General features: G+C 57.9%; 1 protein-coding gene across 1 annotated transcript in view; it reads right to left on the bottom strand.

The window, feature by feature from the left end:
- Positions 1-205: 205 nt before the first annotated feature.
- SLC12A5 (solute carrier family 12 member 5) overlaps positions 206-22800 on the bottom strand; it is a 45484-nt gene continuing 22889 nt past the window's right edge. The window contains exons 2-26 of the mRNA XM_070941903.1: positions 18401-18495; positions 18023-18154; positions 17484-17630; positions 16533-16587; positions 15702-15832; positions 13868-14109; positions 10156-10367; positions 9664-9831; positions 9095-9193; positions 8655-8712; positions 8196-8370; positions 4910-5028; positions 4641-4739; positions 4399-4518; positions 4089-4193; positions 3425-3593; positions 3071-3266; positions 2554-2723; positions 2211-2342; positions 1755-1862; positions 1255-1377; positions 882-1078; positions 739-753; positions 451-584; positions 206-297 (exon numbers count right to left, since the gene is read on the bottom strand). Coding sequence (XP_070798004.1) covers positions 206-297; positions 451-584; positions 739-753; positions 882-1078; positions 1255-1377; positions 1755-1862; positions 2211-2342; positions 2554-2723; positions 3071-3266; positions 3425-3593; positions 4089-4193; positions 4399-4518; positions 4641-4739; positions 4910-5028; positions 8196-8370; positions 8655-8712; positions 9095-9193; positions 9664-9831; positions 10156-10367; positions 13868-14109; positions 15702-15832; positions 16533-16587; positions 17484-17630; positions 18023-18154; positions 18401-18415 — 3213 coding nt within the window. The 5' untranslated portion in view covers positions 18416-18495. The remainder of the gene's footprint in view (positions 298-450; positions 585-738; positions 754-881; positions 1079-1254; positions 1378-1754; positions 1863-2210; positions 2343-2553; positions 2724-3070; positions 3267-3424; positions 3594-4088; positions 4194-4398; positions 4519-4640; positions 4740-4909; positions 5029-8195; positions 8371-8654; positions 8713-9094; positions 9194-9663; positions 9832-10155; positions 10368-13867; positions 14110-15701; positions 15833-16532; positions 16588-17483; positions 17631-18022; positions 18155-18400; positions 18496-22800) is intronic.

The following is a 22800-nucleotide window of genomic DNA, read 5'->3' as shown; positions in this document are numbered from 1 at the left end:
CAGGCCGGTGGGCAGAACCTCCACCCACCCATTCCCCCTTCGGCAGATCTGGGGGCGCGGTTGAGCTGCGGGTGGGGCTCCATCCTCCCACCCCGAGACACAGGCCGGGTAGGGCTTGCTGCAGCTTGGGGCGGTGGGCGAAAAGGTGGGGTGCAAGGCTCTCGGGGCACAAACCTTTGGGCAAGGAAGGGCCTCGCCCAGCTACTCAGGAGTAGATGGTGATTACCTCCCGCCCCCCCCCACGAACCAGCAGCACCCTGTCCAGGTGCTCCGTCAGCACCTCCAGGAACTCCATATCTGGGGGGAGGTGTCAAGGCTTGTCAAGTGCTGGCGGCTCTGAAGACACCCCTCCTTTCTACAGAGCAGAAGCCCAGCGGCTCTCCCTCTAAGAAAACTGGCAGCCCCCCGACCTTCCCCAGCCCTCCCGCCAGGCAAGCCCTGCAAGGATACAGTTCTCGTCCCCCTTCCGGTTCCGGGGGGGCCCCGGCATGTTGAGCAGCACCAGCTTCGCCTCCTGTGACTTCCGCACGATGGCCTCGTTCAGCCGGACGGCCGTGTGCATCCGCCGGACGTTGGACTGATTCCTGGGGGAGAAGACGGGCCAGTGGGTGGGTGGGTGGGTGGAGGACCCAGCAGGCAGCCTCTGCCTCTCTTGGGCACAGCCTGCCAGGAGGAGGCGTGGAAGCAGGAGGGAGACCCCCTCCCCAAGCATTGCAGGGGGGCCAACGGGGCACTTACAGGCTTTCCCACTCCCTGGCAGCAACCACGGCGGGCCGGAGTGGTGTCGGAGGCAGAGGAAGGAAGGAAGAGCATGTCATTGCCTGGGGGGGATGTCCACCTGACCCCCCCAGCACCCCTCCCCCGAGTCTCTCCCCCCTCACGGCTTCATGTTGAAGAAGTCCTTGATGCTCTCGGAGCTGACGGGGCTCTTGGCTTTGCTCTTCTCAGCCTCCTTCTCTTTTGTCCAGGTGAGGTGCACCTTCTCGGGGGCAGCCTCGGCCTCAGCCTCGGCCTCCTCCCCCGGGGACTGTGAGTCACCTGAGAGGCTGGTGGCATTCTTGTCGTAGATCAGCTGCACCTGTTGAGAGGCCGAGCAACGCCTTACCCCTCCCGCCTGCAGCCTCCTCTGCAGAGCAGGTGGCCCCTAGGCAGGAGCCCTTCTGGGTAAGGGGGGCAGCCACACAGCCGTTGCCCCCGTCTCTGCCAGACCCCCTCTCCCTCTCTGACGTCCCACCCCGTGCCTGTCCGCCTTACCTCTTCTTCAGGCTTCTCCTCACTGTCGCCCACCTGCTCATCCGGAACACTGAGGCGCAAGTGGGTGTTGGGGGGGTTTTTGCGCCGGATGGAGCCCCGGGATTCATCCGTGATGCTCTGGATCTGGGGCAGAAGGCAAGGGGACTTCGGACTCTCTGCTCAGACCCAGCCAGGCTCAAGCAGAGTGGCTGAAATGCTGGGCACCACAGCACACGCAGTTCCTTTCCAACACACATGTCGTATATCCCTCCTGTTCCCCCCCCCCACCAATAAAAATACACAACCCAGAAACTGTTTCTCCACCCTTCAGAGGAGTTTTGGCCCAATCACACCGAGATGCATCCAGAGGCCCAGGGCAGAGATAGGCACGGGACAGCCGGCTCCTGTGGCAGGAGGTGTTGGCAGCAGCTGTGGCCTTGCCAGCCATGAAAAACCAGGATTTCCCCAGCTGGCATTCTGTGCCCGGCAAGCTGGGGTGGGTGGGCCGGGGGCCAGGCTACCTCGCGCTCCCTCTCTGTCTTGGTCAGGTGCATCTGCTTGAGGATCAGGGAGCGCTGCTCCATCACCAGGGTCTTCTCGTAGGTGTAGGCTGAGATATCGCTCTCGTGCTGCGGGACAAGAGGGAGCAGCGTCTGCCTTCAGTGGGGCTGGATTCGGTGGGCACCGGTGGGGGGTCCCCCTTAGCAGAGGCCCCACCAGGAGCCCAGAGGTGGGAAAGCCAGAACTCGTGACCGGAAGAGGGAGCAACCTGGCAAGAGACAACGGGGGTCTCCCTCCCCCCCAGGGGCTGAGAAGGAGAAGCTGGGGGGCAGCTCAGGGCTACTTGCTGCCTTCAGCAGCCCACCGAGACAGGGGCATGTTGTGGGGGTCTCGTGTGGTGGGGGGGGCACAGCAGGGCCGGGACAAGAGGAACCCAAAGAGCAGGGCTGGGCTGCTGCCCCCCCGCCCAGCCTCACCATCTCCACCACCTCAACCTCGGCCGTGATGCGCAGGTGGTAGAGGAAGGTGGTCAGGTCCTTCTTCATCTGGATGCTGTTGTCATCCATCTGGGCCACCGTGAAGATGCGCATCCTGCACTTACGCCACACCTGCACGGAGAGAGACACCCGTCCCAGTCAGCTCAGTCGTGCGGAGCCCCCCCCCCATCGCCCCCTGTCTCTGAGATGATGCTGGGTCCCATCTGCAAGAAGGGCCCCTCCCTGCTTGGGCTTCTGGAGCCCCGGAGGGCAGCGGTGCCAGGGAAAAGGAGGCCCCCGGGGCTGTTCCCGCCATGCCAGGCCCGACTCCTCCAGGGGGCACCTTGTGCTGGCGCAGGAGGAAGGGCAGCAGCATCAGCATCCCCCCGTCATGCACGATCCACCACACGTCGATGTGGCCCTCTGGGAAGCGCTCCGTGTTGGCCGGGAACATGGCCACGTTCTTGGCCACCAGCAGGGCCATGTGGCCAGCTGTGGTCTCTCGCACCAACTCTGGGAGAAACAGGCAAAGGAGAAGACGTGCCAAGATGCCCAGGAAGGGAGAAGACGTGCCAAGATGCCCAGGAAGGGAGAAGACGTGCCAAGATGCCCTCCCAGGAAGGGAGGGAATTCTGAACGGGAGCCCCCACCCCACCCCCGAACAGCAGAAATCCCACAGGAAGAACCAAGGAAGGAGCAGAGGGCAGCTTCCCTAAAGGCCCAAGTGCCAGGGCGAAGATGGCAGTGGGGAGCCCAGAGATGCCCCCAGGAGGACGCTTCTCTTTTGGCCGGACAAGGCCAGCTGTGGTCCCTTCCCCAGTCCCCCCCCCCGCTGCCTGTGAGGCACCCTCCTCTCTCACCAATGAAGTTCCTCCAGGTCTGGTGGTCCTCCTTGCTGCGCCAGTTGCGTGGCCAGCCGACTAGCACCGTATTGTGCTGCAGCCCTCCAAGGCCGCTGGACTGGATGAGGTGCGACATTCCGTCCCGGACGTTGCAAGAGGTCACCACCTGGCAGAAGCCCTTGACCTTCTCGGCCTCCATCAGCCGCCGGATCGACTGGGCGGGAGGAGCAGAGAGGGGGAGGTCATACCTGGCACCCCCCACACTTGCCCTTGGGGTGGCCCTTCTCCCCAGGAGCCCGGGGCACTTCTGCCCCATGGGGTCAAGGCTGGGCAGAGGGGAAGGTCTCCCATGGGTGGTTCTGCTGGGCTCACCTCCTCGGCACGCTGGACTTGTAGGTGGTTGTCCAGGAAGGTGCCGTCCAGCACGGAGCCCACAATGGTCAGTCCCTTGCCGGCCTTCAGCTGGTTGGTGAGGGAGAGCAGCTGCGGGTGAGCCACGTTCTGGTCCTGGTCCACCCGGACGAGCACCAGCAGCTGCGGTCTGGGAAGACGGAAGACGTTGGCCTTGGTGCTAGCCAAGTCAGGTGGGCACCACCTCTAAGGCTGAAATGTCGCTTCCCTGGCCTGTCCCCATCCACCCGTGGTACTTTCACCATGGTCTTCCATCCTGTGCCAGTTGGTACAACAGTCCCCCACCTCTGCTGAGCCCCCCCTTCTCCCCTCCATCTCTCCTGCTCTTTCCCTCTGCGAGAAACCCAGGAAAGGCAGCTCTTTTTTATGCCCAGATCCTGACAGGCCCTCCTGTGCCATGATGCCAGTCGCAGAACAAGCTCATCTGGAGCCCTGATTTTGCTCCTCAAAGTCACAACTGCACTTTATATGGTGTGCCAGTCCACCTTCCTGGGGCCACGCTGGGAAAGGGGGTGGCTGCCGCTGAGATGCCAAGGCTGGCCCAGCAGGGCAAGAGAGGCTGCCCACCCTTTGGGCCCCCCACCCCGGCCCAGCACCAGCCTTGCCCCCCCAACGGCCGACTCACCTCCAGTTCTTCGTGTGGGGCGGCCCCTCCTCCAACCGCAGCAGGGCATAACGGGCTGCGCTGAGCGAGAGGCCCCGGATGCCATCGCCCCACTCCTTCTCTGCCCTGGAAGAACGATGGCGGGGGTTTAGCTTTGAACACCCCTCCCCCCCACTCACCCTCCAGCATCTCTCAAGAAGGGGCCAAGGCCCAGCCAGCCACCATTTAGCCAAAGCACAACCCCCCACGCCCCCAAAGTAGGAACCTCTATTCTGCCCACCTGGGAAGTGTGCCAGTGGGGCCTGGGTGGGGGCAGCAGTGGGGCACTTACCCTCGGTACTCGATGTACTTGTAGATGAGCCCCGCGATAAGCATGGCGACCAGGGCATAGTACCAGGAGCAGATGAACATCAGCGCCAGGCAGAGGCTCATGCCCAGGAAGGAGAGGGTCCTGCAAGACCCCAGAGGCCACACTGTCAAGAGGTTACCTCCCCCAGCCCCTCCCCACAGTCGGACGCCCCAGGGCTGCAGGATCCGAAGTGCCTCCCACCCCAGGAAAAAGAGGGCACCCACCAGTGGTAGTAGCGAAAGCGTGGGCGCCAGTTGGGGGTCCTCAGGAGGGTCTGCACCGCACAGGCCAGGTTGACAAACATGTAGCACATAAGGAAGAACCTGGGGGGAGAGGGTTGCTCAGTGCTGGGGGAGCAGAGAAGTCCCAGCCCAGCATGCAAGGATGGAGCCCCCTCCCCCGGCTTGCAAGGGGGGGGGGCGAAGCCAGGCCTCCTTTAGCTTCCCTGCCGGCCTTCTAGGCCATGAAGGGGCCTAGTTTGGGGAGGACGTACATGGAGAGGATGGGGGCCACCTCGTCCAGGGAGGCGATCAGGATGCCAATCTCGCAGATGCAGGCAGTAAGCAGGAGGGCCCAGGTGGGCTCCCCATTCGCCTTGCCGTGGCCGAAGACCTGCGGAGAAAGTGCAGAGAGAGGGGCTGGGCGGCAGTTCCCAGGGGCACCTTGGGGGGTCTGGCCCTGCATTGGGACCCTCTAGGCTGGGCCAGCCACCCCAGCCACTGCCCGTCCTTTCCTGCCCCGAGATATAGGAGCTTATCAGACGGAATTCCTCCTTGCAGCTCACAGCATTACCAAGTCTTTGGAAGGTGGGGGGAGCATCTGCTGCAGCCCCCCTTCCCGGATTCTGTCTGCCCCTTGCAAGTCTTGGCCCCCTTGGCTGTGAGCTGCAGTCGCTTGCTGAGATGGCCTGGACTGTTGCCCCTGGAGGGGATGAGGTGGTGCAAGGAGGAATGGGGAAGACGGGGCGGGCGCGGAGGCTGGCAGTGGGCTACGGATGGGTAGGGAGGACAGGAGAGAGTTGCGGTTTCGGCCGCTGCAAGAAGGCTCCACAGCCATTTGGGCTCTGATTCAGGTGACCCCGAGGGCCCAGATAAACCTCCCAAGTGATTCTCAGAGAGAGTGCTAACAAGCAGATGACTGCAAGGAATATAAGTCCTTCCATCCTCCACCCTTCAGTCAGAATTGAGGAAGGTTCTTGGATGGGGAGCAAAACATCTTCAAGGGAAAAACCAAAAAGTTGAGTTGCCTTTTGAAAAAGCACCTTTGGGACAACCATGACCTGGACGACTGAGAATCTCCACAGGGACTTTGCTGGGCTGTTAAAGGTACCTCGGTGAGGGAGGTGAATGCAGGTGTCTTTTTATAGGCAGACAAGGCCATGTTGTCGGCAAAGAAAGCAAAGGCTTTGCTGGGAATATTTAATAGATCACACGGAGGATCTGAAAATTAATATATCAAACAGAAGTTGCTGTATTTGACCAGGAAAATCAAATAAAAGATGAAAAGGTGCAGCAGGTAGATGAATTTACATACCTAGGTAGAATAGTTACTAAAGAGGGAGAAATTTTAAGATGGATGAATATTGATAAAAAGATTACATGTGGTCTGTTACGAGGAACAAATGCTTGAGCAGTCCGTGGTGCTCTCTGAGTTTGGTGGTAAGAGGTCACACCATCTGGGTGAGGGTTGTGGGGTCTGCTCCCTGTATCATAGTTGTAGCAGCTTGCCTGCCAGTGATTTTGGTGTGGTTTCTTTGTGGCAATCCCTTGACCAGGGGATTGTTTAAGACTTGTTTGTCTGGTGTTCATCCTTGCTTATCTGGATGTCTGAACAACAAGCGAGAACACCAGGAAAAGGAAATAGACTATCTACACACTTTTGATCCGGTAATGAATGACTGGACAATGAGTGTCAGGTTTAAACAAACCTGCCCAGATGGTCAGCAAGAGAGGCGGAAGGAGGGCTGAAGAGCAAAGCTATTCAGTGAAGGAGAGGAAGCTGAAGGTTCAAGAGCAAAGAAGATGCGGCTGAATGCAGTGCATTACGTCCTTTAAAACAAGAGGGAGGCACGAAGTGATGGATGGCCAGAGAGACCCAAAGCGCCCGAGGGAACTTGGCCAGGGAGATTTCATTTGTCCTACGGCCTCCTTTCCATCCCTTCATCCCCTGTTAAACACTTGAAACAAGGAAAGATTGGGAAGAGCTCGGCTCTGGGATCCCAAAAGGGCAAGTTAACGCTCACTAATTTTTCTGTTCAGGTAACTAAGAACTGGGGCAGCCCCTCTCATTCCCTTGAGGGAAGGTGGCTGCTACAGAAGAGAACGGCTGAACTGGTCCCGGATGGGACTAGATCAGGGGTGTCAAACTCGATTTCATTGAGGGCCGCATCAGGGTTGTGTTTGACCTTGGAGAGCCAGGGTGGGCATAGCCAGCTCAACATCACTCGTGTCGAGTGCTCTGCCAGTGAAAAAGGGGTTCCTGAGCTCTGTTTGCAGCTGCGACGGCCTCCTGCAACCCTCTGCCAGCAAAAACAGAGCTCGGGAGAGCTGCCTGCAGCCCTCGCAGACTCCATTTTCGCTGGCAGAGCCAGTGCGGGCCAGATCTAAGCACTCCACGAGCCAAATCTAGCCCCCGGGCCTTGAGTTTGGCACCCCTGGACTAGATGACCCATGAGGTCCCTTCCGATTCTGGGAAACAGACTGGGTGGCAGATGGTCAGGAACACTGCAGTAGCAGATTCCTCTCCCACCAAGGGCTGGACTAGATAACCTCTAAGGTACTCCCGAGGCGTGGGAGGGGGGGGTCCCAGCCCAGCAGCCAGGGTACCTTCCACCGGGCTGCTTCTAGCGGTGCTTTGAGGGATGCATCGTTTTCAAAATGCTCCTTCGCAGGAGCAGCGATTCAAGCCGACCACTCACTGGTTGAGTGTGTGTGAGATCCTCCCTCCCCCCTCATGCCCGAGTGTGTGCATGTCTCTGTGCGAAGGGCGAGAGGACGGATGTCTCCTTGCATCAACCAGCGGCTTCTCTGTCTCCAGAAGGACGTGGCAGGCTAGGGGCCCTCCGGGCGATGGGAAGGCAGAGGGGCTGGGGGGAGTTGTCGCTCTGGCTTTGTGGAGGGCAGCAGCTTCCCTGGACAGGCTGCAGTGGCTCCTCCGTGCCCAGCTCGGGTCTTGCCGATTCACAGCAGGAGCTTAGCCCACTGGGGGACCCTGAGGGGCCCTTGGAATTGGTGGCCCTGATGCACACAACGCCCACCCAGCCTTTCCCAAGAGGAGGCGTGCGACCGTGCTGCCAACCTGCTTCGCCCCATCGCTGCTTCGCTGCTGCCAGACTGCCATGAACCCTGGGAGTGTGTGAGGAATGGAGCCAACGGGATGTGTGTGTGTGTGTGTGTGTGTGTGTGTAGACAAGAAACCGAAACGACTCCAAGTGCCTGCCAGAGACATCGGCCGCTGACCCCAAGGCCACGGGCATGGAATGTGGGCCATCACCGAGCCCACCAAGCACCAGAACCGTTACCAAAACAATCTGTTTGAATCCAACTGGACCCGGGGGGGAGGGGGGAGGGAAGGACCCAGGAAAGGGGAAAGTAAGTAGGCAGTTTTGACACACAAACCTCAGATCTTTCCTATCTTGTGACTGCTTGGCTTCAGTAAAAATAGGCCTTTCGTTACAGCCAAAGGCCCTCTCTTCCTAAATGACAGAGTCGGTCCAGGTCTGGTCCCCAGGAAGCCTGCCTTGCCGACCCTGCCCGCCTGCATTCGCTCCCCCCACGTACCCGGAGGAAAGGGACGATGCCGTCCCGCGAGATGGCCTGCAGCAGGCGAGGGGCCCCCGTGAGGCTCTGCAGCCCAGCTCCACAGGTGGAGAAGAAGGAGCCGAAGACGATCACCCAGGGGGAGGGCCAGGCCAGCGTGCCCACCACCAGGTTCCCACTGACGGCCTCGCCAAACCTGGAATGGCAAAAGGGTGGTGAAGGTGGGGCCCCTTTCTCCGGCTCCCAGGGACCAGAGAGCCGGTCCTTGCCTTGGCCTGAGAAGGCTTCCCCTGAACAACTACAGAGGGCCTTTTCCGGACCCAGCTGGTGCCAAGCGGGAGAAAGCTGCCCCCCTCCAGTCCCCCTCAGCCCTGAAAGCTGGTTATGCCACCTGGAGGGGGGCCTCGAGGCAGAGCTGGGTTCCCCAAGAGGCAGTGTGGAGGGCATGCCGGCGGGAGGAGGGGGGTCTCAGGCACTCACTTGTCCCGGAGCACCACACCCTCAATGCAGGCGCCGAACAGTATCACGGAGCTGATGTCTGTGAGGGCATCAAGGAAGCCAGGAAGACAGGAGGGGCACCCACACGAGGGAGCTGTGCCGGGGTGGCTAGGACCCCCCTCCCACACCCAGTCAGTAGTACCCATGGGGCCATTTTCCTTCCTGACAGCCCCCAGCCCTCCTCCCTCCCCACGTAGGCTCAGCCTGCAAGAACCCCGAGAGACGGTCTGCCTGCAGCGCCAGGGCCTGGTCTAGGGCCCGACGCACACCTGACAGAGCCTTTGGGGTGCCTGTCTGGAGGAGCCCCATCACTCTCACTCTGCGGCCCACACGAAGGGCTCTCGAGGCCAGCTGGAAAGAGGCAGCTCCCTTCACCCGGCAGCCGCCCCGTGCCAGCCTCTGCCCATGCCAGCCAAGGATACAGACAGCTGAGGTGGTGGCGATGGCGAGGATGGTGCCCGTGGGGATCGATTTCTGAGCATCCCGGAGATCCCCAGACCGGTTGGAGCCAGCCATGATCCCTGCGGAAAGGAGCCGGAGGTTCAGGCCTGCCTTCCCCTAGGGCTGGCCCTCCGGTTAGGGAGGGGGGCCCTGCGTTATAAACTGTCCCCCAATCTAGGCAGGGAGAGGAGGAAGCGGCAGAAGGACCAGAGGGAAAGGCTGCTGGCCAGGCGTGTGTGTGTGTGTGTGTGAGTGTGAGTGAGAGAGATCGGCCAAGGCCTGATGCTGCCGGGCAGGTGGAGGAAGGGAAGATTTGTGCTTGATGCTTCTTGTCTGGACTACCCAGAAGGGTTGGTGTCAATCTTGCAAGCCTGAAAGCTCCTCTTCCAGGCATTGTGGGGAGCAGGAGGGCCTCCAGCCAGCCACCTTCCCAGGACCACCCCCATCCCCGGCTTACCAGGCGGGAGAGGCCCCCCTTAAACTGGGGGCCAAGCGCCAGGATCTCCGCTCCAGAAAGGGGGTCCCAGCCCTTCCCAGGAAAGCCTCTCACCCGTGACAGAAGGGAAGTAGATGCCGACTAGGAGGGTGAAGTAGGAGGTCATGTCGCTGAAGACGTAGGGCTGGTCCATGTCCGGCACCCCCTCGGAGTGGGTCACGGAGGTCATCCCCGACCGCTCGATAAACACCCCCTTCTGCAAGTAGGAGCTCCAGAGGTTTTCTGTGAAGGGAGGATGCTGCAGCTCCAGGAGCCATCCTCCCCTGCTGAGGCCCTCGTCACTGCACCTTCCTCTCCCCCCCCACCCCGAATAGGATTTCTCCCCTGCAAAGACCCCCGGGCCAGTGGCAGCTTTGTGGATCAAGTGGAACGTCCTGTCCCAAAAATCCTGCACCAGATGTAGCCAGCCCCCTGTGGACGGTGGCTCTCCCCTCACCCCCGCTGCCCTCAAGGGGAGGGCCCAGCTGGCATTTCCCTCCCCCCATGAATCAGGAGACCCCAGCCCACAAGGCTGTCCCTCCCTCCCCGCCCAGGAGCTCCTTGTACCTTGGATGAGACCGGAAGCCGCTCCAGGGATGCCCTGAATCTCCGTGACGTTGTTCTGGCTGAAATACTCGTCACAGGTGGCATTCAGGAAGCGTGAGGAGCAGAAGAGTGCCCACAGCTCAGAGCCCATCGTCTCGTTGCCCACCTGGACCACCTTGGTACACACATCATAGCCATGGCGGGACAGAGTCCGGTTGCCCAAGAGGCAAATCCTGGCCAAAACACACGAAGGGAAACTGAGGACTGTTTGCCAGCTCCTCCAATTGGCCATGCAAGGGCCCCCCAGTTTCCGTCTCTCCCCCCCCCCCATCTCAGGTAGTGACAGCCTTTGCAATGGGGCATTTCCAGGCAGCCAGCTGGGGCCTCAGAATCTAAGGGGTGCTTCTCCCAGGAGGCCTCTCTGCCCCAGAACAGACCAGTGGAGAGATGGCTCAGCAGGTGACCAGGATCCCCTCGTGATACCCAGCCTCTCCCCAACTCCTCTGGAAGCCAGGTGTGCAGATCTCCAGGCCCAACTGCACTCTGGCCCCGAGGACCCTCTGGAAGAAGATGGGGCCTATGTTCCTGCCCATCGCCCCATTCCCTCTCGGGGTTAAAGTCATGAGGAAGCAGGAAGGAAAAGGCCAGAGAGCATCCAGCTCCTCTCTGTGTCTCTCCATCGCTTCGGTCCTTGCTAGCATCCTGGCATGTCCACCGAGTGCTTCGCCCTCCGCCTCTCCTCCCTCGGGTCCCACTCCTCTCCAGGGCAGGATCCAATCCAAAGCTGGCTTTCTCCTTCTCCTCCTCTTCCTCCCTTCCTTCAGCTTCCTAAACTGGCCTCCCACTCAGTGCCGGAATCGGATAACTCACTGCAGCCAAACTTGCTACGGGAAAATTCGCCAAAGGACAATTCAACCAATACAACAGTTAAATTAATTTCAATGGAACCGGAACTGATAATAATAAAATAAAGTCAATCCAGAAATGCAAGAATTACAATAATTTTGACAAAAACATGGTCAGTAATAATAAAAGTAACTGAATGAAATAATTAATAGAGTGTTGAATTGTCCCGTGGTGAGTCGTTCTAGACCAGGGGCCGTGGACGGTTTGGAAGTGGGCTGCACGAGCAGCAGGCTGGCACACGCACGAGCCCACCGCTTGCACAGGCCAGTTCCCCTCCCCCCCACCAGGCTGCCAGGGCATAAGGGTTGGGGACGGTTGTGCCTTCAATGCTGCTCCTTCGCTCTCTCTCAGTGGCCAAAGCTGCTTCTTGACGGCCAGATCCTCCTCACACATTCAGTCCACCTCCATTCAGCCCTGCTCAGTCTCAGCCTGTTCGCTTTTGTCCCCCCTGTTTTCAAGCGCTTCCTTGGCAGTCCATTGACTCTATTTCCCTGTAACCAAGGAGACTCTTTTATACGAAGGTTCCTTCCTCATCACAGGCCACAAACATCTCCTTCCAACCAGCATTTGCACACCTTAAAATTTCTCCATCCAACTTCTCAGTGGTGAAATGTAAAATTTGTTATTATCGGTTCTGTGGGCATGGCTTGGTGGTGGGGCGGTAATGTGACTGGGTGGGCGTGGCCAACTTTTTTTTTAAAAAAGCATTTTTTCTACAACCTTAAGAGGTTGCAGAAAAAAATGCTTTTAAAAGTAAAAAAAACAGCCTCTGATGATCGCGCGGCTCAGCTGGGCATGGGGGGGGGGGTGCAGGGATTTTTGCTAATGGTTCTCCGAACCACCCATCGCCATTGCTACCGGATCACGTGATCCGGTCCGAACCGGGAGCATTTCACCCCTGCAATTTCTGATCCTTTACAAACATTCCACCAAAACACCCACGTTTATTCTCCCAAAGTTTTCACAATTGCTGTCCAAGTTACAATTGTTTTTTTTTTTTAATTTGATTTATATGCCGCCCTTCTCCGGAGACTCAGGGCGGCTTACAATGCGCTAAGCAATAGCCTTCATACTTTTGTATATTTATACAAAGTCAGCTTATTTTTGCTCCTGTTTCCTCATCAGTCACCCAGCCTTCCTCTCGATATATCGATTTTCAGAGTCCTAGTCCTCAGTGCAACACACCATTTGTGGCAAATCCTTCGAGTTCTTCATCGGCAGCAGAGAATCGCCTGCATCTCTGCTGGCATCCCTGATCAAAGACCTTTAATGTCACCGGCTTCTTATGCGCCCATTCGTAAAACTTAAATTAGGGCATGGCACATCCTTGTCGAGTTCTTACTTGGTGCTGAACCTTCAGCTAAGCATCCTGTCTTCTCTCTTATTTTGACTTCCCTTGTGCTGGCTGCATTCAGCAATCAGCTATGAACTATTCATGTTTAACATTTTCTGAGTCAAGCCTATTGACTCAAACTGCACCCTTTTTCTAAAATGAATAAGCATGCAGTAAACTTTCCCTCCCACGTTGCTGCTTTTCTTAATGAGATGCTGAAGAGCAAAAGCCTGGGCTGCACACGCCCTTCTCTCCCTCAAGTTTGCTAATTGTCGCCTTTTGAACCCGCTCAGGGTGAACTCTGGGAAGCCCCTTTGCCGACTCCCCCTCCCCCCCGGACTCAGCGGTTGTCCTGCCAGTCCCAAATTCATCCTTCAACCCACTTTCCCTTCGCACAGGGCAGCAATAACGGCCTCCTGCCAATTCAGCCTCCCTACCTAAGCCAAGCGCATCCATAATTAAGCATTTTCCCAGTTACACCACCCTTATCTTACATTTTCTAGTACTCTGGCACCACTTAAGATTTCCTCCATTTTTTTCCTTAGGCACTAAGATTTGGAACAGTCACTTTGGTTCCTGTCTGCGCTATCGCTGTCATTCTCATCCCCCAAATCCCCAACAAACGCTTCCCTTGCTTCCGTTTCTCCCCCCTCACTTTTATTTTTAATTCTATGCTCTTCACTGGAAGCGCCTTGTGCTCTAATTCCCTGCCACCTTTTATTCCCATCAAGGCTGGTCTGCTCCACACTTCCCTTTGGTCTGAGCCGGTCTCTCCTCGCTCTCTCGGACGCTCTTCCCGGGAGCCCCTTTTGCTCTGGGCAGGGCCTTTCCCTCGTCTTCGCTTTGGGGAAGTTCTGCTCCGTTTACCCACACTGTCCCACCCACCCCCAGCCTTCTGGACGCATCAACACTTCACTGAGCGCCTCCCTCAGTGAAGGTGGTACAATGCGCTATTGCTTAGCGCATTGTAAGCCGCCCTGAGTCTCCGGAGAAGGGCGGCATATAAATCAATTTTTTTTTTAAAAAAAAAGGTGCCCAGAGTCCAACTTTCATCTAAGGGGCCAAGTCAAATTACACCCTTCTGGGCAATGCCAGAGCTCCTTTCACTACAGCCTGCTCCTCAGAGCACATCTGGACACAGCTGCCGTATTCAGCACTACATTGTGAAGAAGGATGAAGGAATCTTGCAGGAAGCAGCTGGAGGCATTTTTCAAATCGCTCAGGTGTGCAGCAAGAGCTCCCACCGGCCGCTGCCAGCTGGAGGTGCCAGTCACTGGGCTCAGGCCTTCAGTTGGTGAGCCAGCGCTTGGCCATGGAGCTCTGGCCTTCCCTTGGGTACCTCACGGGTCACAGGGAAATCGGGCGGTGGGCAACGCTAATGGAGGCAACTGCCAGGAGTCCCCCTGGTCAAACCATCCCACCTGCTTCTCAGGTGTTTGCAACCGTTGCAAGGAGCCCAGAGACCCCAGCCCCCCTGACCAGCAAGGCACTTACGGAAAGGAGGGGGGGTCGAAGGCAGACTTGATGACCCCCGCGTAGATAGCCAGGATGGAGAGGATGACGCAGCCCAGGAAGATCAGGGCAAACTTGTTCACGTACTTCACGCCCACAAAGACGATGGTGGCCATGAAGGTGAGGACACATGTCCCGTAGACCCTCATGTTGTTCAGCAGGGCGGCCGCTTCCCCAGTGGCGTCCTCGGCCTTGAAGATGGCCATCGGAGGGAAGATGTAGGCCTGGCAGGACACAGGAAGCGGCTCTCAGGGCACCTCCTTCAACAATGCGGGGGGGGCTTGGGGGTCTCCAGCCCTTCCCTTTGGAGCAGCTCTCCCCACAAGACTTTCCAGGTCAGTTGCAAGCCAGTGCAGAGGCGATTCAGCTGGTCATCCTTTGGCCTCGGCCCCTGAGGGTCACCCACCAGGGGAGGCTCCTCGCAACCCTTCAAAGGACCATTTTCCCAGCACTTTGGTGAAGAGGGGCTGCATCTCCTTCTCCCCTTTGCTCAGTATGGGTATTTTGGGGGGGGGAATTAAATGTCAGGTCGCTACTTCTTGATGCAACCGATCTTTCTCTGCTGGTTCCTCCCACGTGGAAGACTGTGACTTTCTCAAGAAGTTATAAAAACGGCCAGCGTGAGAGAGCGAACGCTTCTTCCCTTCTGTTCTTTCAGTATTTGCATTGATTAAGGAGCATGTGAGGATTGTGCCCCCCTCCCTCCCCAGGCAGATCATTCCTGAGCCTCACTGCCCTCCCTGGATGGGGGGGGAGGCGGGTTGGGGGTCTGCCTGCTCATTGCTTTCATGAGCTGCCCCATGACCTCCTCGGCCCCTCTGGCAAGACTGGCAAAGACCCTGCCGGAAGCAGCTTTGCCCCACGGGGGCTTCTTGAGGAAGCCAGGAGCCTCTTGGGAAGGGAAGGCTGGCTTAGAATCCTAGAATCCAAGGGCTGGGAGGGACCTCAGAGGTCATCTAGTTCAACCTCCTGCTCAAAGCAGGAGTCCTCATCCCATCTCCATCAAGGGTTGTCCAGGGAGAAATCTCGGCTGGTGGGGGTCCCTCCTGGCCCCTGAAGAACACTCTGGTGGGCTTCCTGAAGAGGGAAGAGCTGGGAGGGGGACTTTGATGTCAAACGGTTCTATTGCTTTGCTAGTTCACAAAGGACGCTGGCCTGAAGGGAAACCTGGCTGGGAGGTTGGGGGGGGCAGTTCCAGTAGGAGGGGCTTTGCTCAATTAAAGCCTCAACAGGAGATTGGAGGAACATGCAAACGGATACATAGACCGGGGTCCCCCCATTCCTGCCTATTCCTGTTTTGGGAACCCTCACATGGAGAAGGAGCGATGCCCCCACGAGACGGTTCGGAGGGTCCCCCTGGTTCCCCACAACAGCTCTGGAGTTGTCGAGAGATGCCGCCCATTCACGCCTTCCGCTGGCATAAATCGCTCAAGCAGAAGAGCTCCGGGTGGGCTCCGTGCCTCACCAGGCGCTGGCCTTTCCTGGCTGAATGCACCCAGCCAGCCCAGCTCTGGTTACTTGAGGGGACCCAAGAGCTGCCTACGTGAGAATGGAGGTAGCTGTGTTGTGTGAACAGCCGCAGCCTCCAAGATGGGAGCACGCTTGGCTCTCTCCCGTTTCGTTGGCAGCCATGGGTGCAAATGTTTGCATGCCAGCTTCCTGCCCTGCTTCTCTTCTGGCAGCTCCAGGGGCACCCAGGGCACCCCCCCCTCTTCTCTTCTTGTCTCAAGAGGCCAGTGCCTTCCCTGGCAGGATCTCTGCCTGCCCTGCCCTGCTCTGCTCTGCCCTGCCCACCCACCCTCATCCCCGCACTCACCAGCAGAATCTCTATGGTGCCCAGGATGTACATGGCACCTGCAAAGGTGGTGCCCAGGTAAAAGCAGAGTCCCACGGCCCCTCCAAACTCCGGGCCCAGCGAACGTGAGATCATGTAGTAGGACCCGCCGGCTGGTGGGAGGAAGGGAGGGGAAACATCAGCTGGAGTGACCCTGCCTTGCCCAGAGAGGAGGGCATGGGCTGCCCTGGCTTCTCAAGGCACCCATCACTCTTCTTCTGAGGAGGAGCACCAAAGGCTCTTGTGGGGTGCTGTTGGGACAAATGGGGGACTCCTCCTTTCTTTTTGTCCAGCTAACCCCTTGGGGAAGAGGACTTTTGCCAGATGCCAGAAATCCTCTGGGGTGGGAGGTGATACACCCCTGTTACAACCCCTCCACATGGGGAGGTCTCAGAAGCAGCCTCACCCCCCGCCCAGGGCCACTAACACATCCTGCCTGGCTGCACTGCCATCCCCAGGTGGCAAGGAAGCTGCAGGAGTGGGAGGGAGGCAAGGACACCTCAGAGATGGAATCCCCTCTCTCTTGGGGCCGCCTCCCTCCACCCGGAACCCTCCTCTCCATCAGGAGCCCAGGTAGGGCCCTCAGGCACCCCAGAGGGGCCCTGATTTTGTGCGCCCCATTAATGCTGCCAAAAAGGGAGGTGATCACATGCAGAGGGAGCAAGGATGATCTTCACCCAAAAAGAAGGCGTGCTTCTGTGTCGGCCCCGATCCTTGTTTGTGCCTGGCTTCTGGCAGCCCTCCCAAGTCCCTCCTTTGGGGGGGGAGGGTCTCCTGGGAGGTGGGCCACCCTCTGCCCCCCCCACTACCCACCTGGCACCACTCCGTTGGTGGCGATGGCACTCATGGAGATGGCCGTCAGCATGGTCTGTGGGGAGAGAGAGCAATCGTGGGGCCCCAGCCTGGCAGGGAGGGGGAAGCTGATTCAAAGCAGCCCCTGAGCAGCCCTCCTCTCTCTCTCTCTCTCTCTCTCCCTCTCTCTCTCTCTCTCTCTCTCTCTCTCTCTCTCTCTCTCTCTCTCTCTGTGTGTGTGTGTGATTTGGTTGATCCCCAGGGAGGGGAGGCGGAGAAGGCATTGGTGGGGGGCAGGGGGAGGCTGAGGCCCAAAGCAATTTTTGGAGCCTAATTCTCCAGCCAAAGGAGTGGGGTGGGGGACTTGCTAGCCTCTCCTACAACCGCAGGGCTTCCGACGGGGTTTCATGCTGGGGGCCCAGAAGCCCCCAGGGCAGTCATTGGGAGGAGGCCAGAGCCCACGGAAGCCCTGCCTTCGCAGGGCGGGATCCCCACAGGCAGCTTGCCACCAGGCAGCGGCCACCCCACCTCCGCAAGGGCCCCTAATCGGTTGGCCAGCCAGCCAGGGCTTCACCCCATGAGCAGAGGGCAGGCTGAGGGCTGCAGGGGTGTGCCTGTCAGATGGATGCCACTGGGATTTGCACCTGGGGCCCTGGAGTGGGCAGTTAGGCTTGGCCGGCTGCTTCTGGCTGCCCAAGGGGGAGGGAGCTCTCTTGGAGGGAGGGCTGGCACAGAGGGGTGGGATGAAAGACTGGGTAAATTGGCCATCAGTTTCCTTGCGCCTTTGTCCATCCAGGCAGGTGCCCCCAAGCCTGGCTGCCCTTCTGGGTCTAACTTGGGCTGAGATCCGTATGGGCCAGTGGGGGCGGAGGGGAGCCTTTTTTCAGGCCGGGCTACAAAAGGCTTGTTCAGGGGCTGCCCTGTCAGGAGGAGCCCGTCTGGTCAGGCCCCCACGGCCGGAGGGGGACTCACGCAGGAGCAGCAGAGGATGACCATGCAGAAGGACTCCATGATGCCCGAGATGCCCACCACCCAGGTGAGGCGGAGGAAGAGGATGACACCAAAGATGTTCTGCAGGCAGGGCAGGTAGACGCCCATGAAGGTGCCCATCCGGGTGGCCTGCAGGAAGAGCAGGGGGCGTGAGGCTGTGCCCAAACAGGGTGGGTGGGCTCCCTCCCTTCCCCCAGCAGATGCCTTCCTGGCTCGGCCCTGCGGTTTCACTGGGCAACTGGAGAGGACCCACAAGCTGGGGCTCCTCTTACCGGCTGAGAAAGAATCGGTCTGGGCTGCAAAACCCCACACCACCACTGGAGGGCAGCATGCAGAACAGGAGGGAAGGCCGTGCTCAGCTGCCCTCTCCTGGTCATCCGGGCCCTGCAGCCAGATCTGTGGCCTGAAGGAAGGAGAGGGCGAGAGGGCGATTGGGCTCTTCTGCTCCTGGCTAGCTGCTCTATGGGACCCGTTGTGGGGTGAGCATTTGGGGGCCACAAACCGTCGCCCCACCACCACACCTTGACAGGCTTCTTCTTGGCCCCCTCGTTGTTCTCTGCCTCTTCGTGCTCCCGGCTGCCCTGGGGCAGGTTTGTGTAGTTGGCCAGGCCGCTGAGCAGGGAGGAGACCATGGGGCTGGTGTCCATCTCCTCCTGTTAAGGAAGCAGAGGGAGGGGAGGGCTGGTGGCCGCTCTTGGGGGTGGTCCTTGCCCCTCCGGCCCTGCCAGCCGCATCATCTGGGTTCCTGGGACTGAAGCATCCCCTGCCCAGCCAGGCGCCTCTCGTGGAGCCCAGGGTGGGCTGCTCTGGCAATCCAGGGGCCTTTGCGGGCGAGAGGATGAGGCTTCTGCAGGCCACGCCCCTTCGACCACCCCCCACCCCCTGCACACCCCGCTGACCTCAAAGAGCGCCATGTTCTTCCCATCGTATTCCTTCCCCTTCTCCAGGTCGGTGCTGTTGATGAACGGGCTGCTTTCTTTGGGGTTCCCATCACCTGGAGGGAAAGAGAGAAGGGCTGAGACCACCGTGCTGACTGCCGACCAGGCTGCCCCCGTTTCCTTTCGCCAGCCAGCAGCCCTGCAGGCCCCTTCCCTGGAAGCCACCCAGAAGGTCTGGGCAGAGTGGCGGATGGGCCTCTTTGCCTGGACACACCTGTCCCAGGACGCATCATCTTCCCAGATCTTGACCCAGAGAACCTGAACAGCTGCCTGACCCAGAAAGCTTTGAGCAAGGAGATGGCCTGAGAAGCAGAGCACCTCGGAGAGAAAGGCGCCCAGAAACTAGAGCTGCCACAGAAGAGTTGGGCCTTTGGGATGGCGTGAATCCTGGCACTCCTCCCAATACATGGCAAGGCCGACTTGACTGGCCCCTCTTGGCTGATCTGCCTTGTGCCCAGGATCAGCAAGTCTGCTCTGCCTGCCAAGTTTCTGAGGGACCCGGATATTAGCTCTCCACCTGAGAAAGTCCTGGACTACTTCAATGCCACCTACCCCACAGGAGTCATTCCCCCAGATGTGTAGCTAACATCTGGAACGGCTCTAAGTGTTCGTGTCTCCGAGTCCCCCAGGTTCCGGAGCCATGGGAAGCCACAAGAAGCCCCCCTTATGAGCAGGAGGATGCTTTCTGCAAAGGACGGTTTGCACCGGGGACGTCCAACCTTGGCAACTTTAAGACCTGTGGACTTCAACTCCCAGAAGTCCCAGGCGGCATAGGAGAGCCGGCTAGGGAATTCTGGGAGTTGAAGTCCACAGGTCTTAAAGTTGCCAAGGTTGGATCCCCTATGCTACACAATGCTCAGAGGAGGCAGAGCAGCCAAGCCCCCCCCCCCATCTCAAGAAGGCTTCCCACCACACCTTCACCTCTAAGCCTGGGTTAACCCCAGAAGAGTGGCCAGGTTTGCATTCCATGTCCCAGCATGCCAGCTACACTATTGTGTTCAGGGATGTGTTAACTACACACAGAGAGACACCCTGGAACAAGAGACTTCCCACAGCCCCACTGACCCCCTCTCACCTCTCATGCCTTCCCTGCCCTCGGGGGGGGGAATGAGGAGAGGCTGGTCAGAAGATGGGCTCCTGTCTCTTATCCAAGGGAGAAACGCTGAAATGCTTTTATGCCCCCCCCCGCAAAAGATGCTCAGAGGTCTCTTCCTCCCACCTTAATCGATAATACAATTTACAGAGCGAGTGGCCGCTTAGAGCCTCCTTGCTCATTTTTCTTGCAGGAAAAGGCAGGGAGACCCAGGAGGGATTTCCTGGCAGCCTCTCTGCTGACTCCAGGGTGGGGGACCCCCTGGGAGCTGCACCTGGTGGGCAGGAAATCTGTGCTAGAAATCGGAGTCAGGTGTGGCAGGGCTCGGCTACTCTGGTGTGAGCCACCCAGATTGGGTCGCCACATCACAGAAAAGATGTTGAGATTTTGGAAACAGTGCAAAGAAGAGCAGCTAAGAAGATTAAAGGCCGGGAGGCTAAAACATACAAAGAATGGTCACAGGAACTGGGTATGGCCAGTCTAGAGAAAAGAAGGACTGGTGGAGACAGGAGAGCAGGCTTCCAGTATTTGAGGGACCTGCCACAAAGAAGGGTCGGGGGGACAACTTATTCTCCAAAGCACCAGAAGGCCAGACAAGAAGCAACAGATGGAAACTCATGAAGGAGAGAAGCAACCAGGAATTGAGGAGAAACTGCCTGACATTGAGAACAATAAACCAGGGGAATGGCTTCCTTTCAGAAGTCGTGGGGGCTCCATCACGGGAGGTTTTCAAGAAGAGACTGGACAGCCACTTGTCTGAAATGGTGGAGGGTCTCCTGCCTGAGGAGGGGGGTTGGACTAGAAGACCTCCAAGCTTCCAACCTTCCGGTTCTATTCTGATTGATTGTTCAAGAGAGAAGAGAGGGCTCTAAGGTGATTTGTGACCGCACCTGACTGGGATTTTTACAACCAGCTTCAGGTGTATAAAACTCTCCCCCTCCTCTCCCAAGGCCCTAGCAGGTGCCCTTCTGCTGCTGGCAGACTCCAGACCGAGGGCAGCCACGCACAGTGGTGGGTTGCCCCTGGTTTGAACCGGCAGGAGGCTCCGCCCACTGACCCGGACATCATTGAAGTAGATCTGCACATGCCCAGAAGAGCGTGCACGTGTGCATGCGCAGGCAGAATGGGAACCAGTAGTCAAGGTAAGTAGAACCCACCCCTGGCCGTGCTGCTTTGGGTCCATCTGGGTCACTCAAAGGGAAGGATGGCGTCTCTCAAGAACCTTCAACGTTGCTGTTCATGGTTAATTCATCCCTTGTGCAGACCCCCCCACACACAGGTCTAGACAGGCCAGAGAACACTGGGACCCCCAGCCCCACCCCGGCTTCACGGGTGAGGCAGCACAGGCCACTCCTGGTCACGAGGCCTCCAGGCCAACTTCGTGGGCGTCCCAGGCAAGTCAGATGGCAGCAGTTCAGTGCGTGGGAATGGCCGAAGAATCCTGACCAGCTGAAACCTCCATGCAAAGAAATGCAACCTGCCCCTCAAAGCCCCCACCTGGTCGCCTCCATTAATGCTGTTAGGAAGCAGAAGTGCAAATGAAACGAAAAAGCCGAGAGGAAAGGACGGTCTTTCCTCTGAAGAAAGGATTCTGCCGCAGCCCGTGAATCACGGCAGGCCAGTGAACCACCAAGTGCCAGGAATGCTCCGAGGAACAGCCGTCTGCGAGTGGTCAGGGAAGGCGGCTTTACCCATGAGCAAAACCAAGGTTTAATAAATCAAACCGACAGATTCACACCTTGTACTAACCAGTTGACAAGCAAAACAAATGTCTCTTTTTCCAGGACCTTCTTGCTCGGCTCCAGGGGAGAGGCCAGCTGACCTTCACTTCTGTCCTGCTGGGTCCAAAGGAGCTGCCCAGCCTTGCTGTCCTCTGGCTGCCCTCTGCTTCGACCCTCTGCTTCAAACAACCCTGCGGCTTCTTCCCGGAAGCCCTTCCTGGCCAGGAAGCCGATGCAGAGCCTGACTCGCTGCTGCAATCTCTGCAGGGCTTCATTGCAGGAGGTGCCAGCCCCCCTCCCCAAAAGCCCCAGACCAAAGATGAGCTCTGCTATGGCAAACCTTTGAGCTCAAATTAGGTAACTCTACATGCCAGAAGCCTGCCTCAATCCTGCCTCCATCCAGGACACCTGGAGCATCAGCTATACAGACCGATAAACAAACTTGGAAGGATCTGGAAGGATCCCAGATCCCTGGGAAGGTCTGCAATGCAGGATCTGTAGTCCCCATTTCCTGACCGATGGGTGTCCAGCTTCTGTAAAATATAACACCATGATTATGGTGATTTAAGTCCCCGGAACAGGGCAGCCAGGCCTGCCAGCCTTCAAAGAGCCCGCCAGCCTCACCCCCTGGGCTCCTGGCTGTGATCTCTGGAGAATCACGGAGGACAGGAGTGGTGCCAGAGGGCTGGAGAAGGGCAAACATGTTCCTGTCCTCAAAAAAAGAGGACCCAGATGACTGCAGACCTGTCAGCCGGACATCAACAAATGCTGGAGAAAAGTTTGGATGAGTTGATTTGTGAGCATTTAGAAAATCCTTTAGCCTGAGTTATCAAGAATAAATCATGGCAAACCAACCTGGACTTATTTTTGGTTAGAGAAGCCATTTTAGTTGACAAGGGGAATGCAGAGGATCTAAATATCTAGACTTGAGCAAAATGCGAGACAAAATCTTCATGGGGTTCTAATTAAAAAAAAGAGAACAGATGTGGGCTGAACAACACTGACATCACACAGGTACTGTGTAGAGTACCTGCTGGGCAGAAATCAGGCTGCCAGGACATCCTAGGCTCTGATTGGTCCCTGCGATGACCATCGTTTTTACAAACAATTAGCAAGCGGGATTAAAAAATACAAGTGGTAGAAGATATTTCTAGGTCAGAGTTGAACTGTGGAATCTTTGGTGTTCTCTGAGCTGGGTTGTTTTCTTGCAGATGTTTCATGACCCAACTAGGAAACATCATCAGTGCTACAAGGGAGGGGGGTGCGGCATGGAAGAAGAAGGAAAGAGGAGAATTATGGGGTCCTTGGTGCTCTGAGCCTGGTTGTTTTTCCTTCAGACGTTTCATGACCCAACTAGGGAACATCATCAGTGCTGATGAGAGGTAATGAAACATCTGCAAGAAAACCAATAAGCTCAGAGAGCACCAAGGGCCCCCACAAAAAATAGCTATTACACTCAGAGGTGACATAAACATTGGGGAGAGCCACACTTAGTGGCGAGAGACAGGAGGCTCTTGACCAGGTAGAACAACTGGCAAAAGCCAGCA

This window comes from Pituophis catenifer, unplaced genomic scaffold, assembly GCF_029215685.1.
Source record: "Pituophis catenifer annectens isolate HBS135680 unplaced genomic scaffold, rPitCat1.0.hap2 SCAF_3, whole genome shotgun sequence".
Lineage (NCBI taxonomy): Eukaryota > Metazoa > Chordata > Lepidosauria > Squamata > Colubridae > Pituophis > Pituophis catenifer.
This window is presented reverse-complemented; position numbering and strand designations above follow the sequence as displayed.